Raw genomic sequence first — 2,536 nt, 5'->3', positions numbered from 1 at the left:
GAGGCTTTCAACTCTTGTAACTTGGATAAGGATTTGAAGGAGGGACTAGTGAAACTCATTCCAAACAAGCATGTAACAGGTTCAATCACTGGAGACCCATCACTTTGTTGACTGTTATATATAAAATCCTAGCCAAAGTCATTGCCCTAAAGATCACCTCTGTTCAAAAAATCATATCCAAGAGACAATATGGCTTTATAAAAGGTAGGTCAATATATGACAATATCTATGGGGCCATGCCTTGAGGACACCTCAAAATCACATACTAATGCAACTTGATCTAGAGAAGGCTAAGGCCTATGACAAAAGATGGACTTTCAACTTTGATATTTTTTAAGGGTGGGGACCAGATAGGCTAGTGGATAGAGTGTTCGTACTCTTACACGTGTCAGTTAAATAGTGGCCGCTTCCCACCAGCTAAGGAAAGCGACGAGGTTTAATATCAAATGGTAGAAATCAAAAAAACAAAATTTGACGTGGGTTATGTTTCTTGTAAGGGCCGTGTGACAAACGACCTGTCATGTCTGGTGACTAGTACTGCATAATTTTCTTGAACTTCTCGTGACTAGTTAATATAAATATAAATTATTGGTCAAAAAAATATGAAATCGTAGAAATCAAAAAACAAAATTTGATGTGGCCACTGGCTTATGTTTCTTGTAAGGGCCATGTGACAAATGACGTGTCATGTCTCGTACTGCATAATTTTGTTGAAGTTCTCGTGAGTCGTGACTAGTACTGCAGGCCATAGAACGCAAAGGTGGCAAGGAAGGCGTGGCAGGTCGCATTTAAGGAAGGAGAAGAGTATTTGGAGTCTGCTATAATATTACTATAATAGGGGGGGGAGGATTCTGTTCTTGACAACAGTGTTGAGAGTAAAATGGCTTGGAATCCATCTCAGGTATTTTTGGCCTGCAAACTTCTAATACACAACATATTAGATAAATTAAGTTGTCTAGATTACATTCCTATTGTTGTAGCCGCCGTCGTATCGTAGTTAATATAAATATATATTGTTGTTTTTTTGGGGTGATGTATGGCTGTTTTTGAATAGTTAATATAAATATATATTATTGGTCAAAAAAATATGAAATCGTAGAAATCAAAAAACAAAATTTGATGTGGCTTAAAGGGCCATGTGACAAATGATATGTCATGTCTCGTACTGCAGAGTTTTGTTGAAGTTCTCGTGAGTCGTGACTAGTACTGCAGGCCATAGAACGCAAAGGTGGCAAGGAAGGCGTGGCAGGTCACATTTAAGGAAGGAGAAGAGTATTTGGAGTCTGCTATAATATTACTATAAAAGGGGGGAGAGGATTCAGTTCTTGACAACAGTCTTGAGAGTAAAATGGCTTGGAATCCATCATCTCAGGTATTTTTGGCCTGCGTGCCTGCAAACTTGTAATACACCAGATAAATTAAGTTTTCTAGATTACATTATATGGTAGCCGTCGTAATTAAGCGTAGCTAGATAAATTAGTTTTCCCTTTATTTCTGCCTATCATTAATATGTTATGAAATTCCAAACGTGATTGATTTAATTTTTCTTTTCTTTTGAGCATGGACAGGTGATGCTGCTGGCTCTCACCATGATGCTGCTGCTCGCGTCCATCCCCGTCCAGGTCCAGGCGCAGGCCCGGGGGACTTGCACATGCCTTGCCACTTGGGCCGCGCCTACTTGCGCCAGCGTATCCGACGACTGCGCTGAAGGCTATGCTCCCCAATGCATCACGCTCCCATATCTCATTTTCCCCCCCTTATGTGGTTTGTGCCCTACTATTATTTACCTGCTGACCACCTTTATTAGTTAATTCAACGTTTGGTCGATCGGCTGTTAGCTTATTATTAGAATTTAGTAATATGACATGTGAGTACTCTAAAAAGAAAACTCCTCATGGTTCTGAAAAACTACCTCCCTCTGTGTCTCCCTCTTTCTGCTGCAGCTTGCACGTGCCTGTCAAGTGAAGAGGAGGCCGCACTCGGAAACGTAGGCGAAAAAACTCACGTCGGTCCTCGCAAACATATCCGCGAGGTTGGGATGTAAGCAATCAACTGCATTTTGCATTGACTTTGCAACATGTGGGGATAGCCAGCATGGCCTCCCATGAGCTCTAAGAACCTAGCGTTCGAAGGCTTTTTGGGTCATCAATAATAATAAGTGACTTTTACGTAATATCTTGTTTTGATATTTCATTTGTTTGTTGCATTTATGTTTATCACGTGGCATGCACTTCTGCAACACGTACTCACTTTCTGCCGTTTGAGCTCCAATATATCAGGGAACCCTCCTTCACGACTTCAATTTACACAACTCCATGACTTCAACCTTAACACTACACAACACCAGGAAGCTCCTAAGCGCACAATTAGCTCTAAACTACGCTCAAGTACACTATTTTCATCTAATGATCCTTAAAAATAAGCTAAATCAACAATAATTTTCATCTACTTATTCTCAAAATAAACTAATTTAACACTTAACTCTAACTTAGGCTTGCATTGCTGTCATGTTTATCAGCGTATACATGTGATTTTC

The 2,536-nt window shown here is 40.1% G+C and overlaps 1 protein-coding gene across 1 annotated transcript; it reads left to right on the top strand.

Moving 5' to 3' along the window:
- Positions 1 to 1,220: 1,220 nt before the first annotated feature.
- Positions 1,221 to 2,173, top strand: LOC147642024 (uncharacterized). The gene is made up of 3 exons (XM_086823725.1): positions 1,221 to 1,372; positions 1,569 to 1,764; positions 1,944 to 2,173. The coding sequence occupies exons 1-3, from the start codon at positions 1,349 to 1,351 to the stop codon at positions 2,042 to 2,044; spliced, it is 321 nt and encodes a 106-aa protein (XP_086679851.1). The 5' UTR covers positions 1,221 to 1,348; the 3' UTR covers positions 2,045 to 2,173.
- The last annotated feature ends 363 nt before the right edge of the window (positions 2,174 to 2,536 follow it).

The sequence above is a fragment of the Cibotium barometz genome, chromosome 1 (assembly GCF_041138505.1).
Source record: "Cibotium barometz isolate CiBa-2024 chromosome 1, ASM4113850v1, whole genome shotgun sequence".
Taxonomy (NCBI): Eukaryota; Viridiplantae; Streptophyta; class Polypodiopsida; order Cyatheales; family Cibotiaceae; genus Cibotium; species Cibotium barometz.
Note: the sequence above shows the minus strand (reverse complement) of the source record. Positions and strands in the feature narration are given on the sequence as shown.

Coding starts and splice junctions, on each gene's coding strand:
- LOC147642024 (XM_086823725.1), top strand. CDS start 1,349: ATGGCTTGGAATCCATCATCTCAG. Junction 1,373..1,568: donor CTTGGAATCCATCATCTCAG/GTATTTTTGGCC, acceptor GAGCATGGACAG/GTGATGCTGCTGGCTCTCAC. Junction 1,765..1,943: donor CATTTTCCCCCCCTTATGTG/GTTTGTGCCCTA, acceptor TTTCTGCTGCAG/CTTGCACGTGCCTGTCAAGT.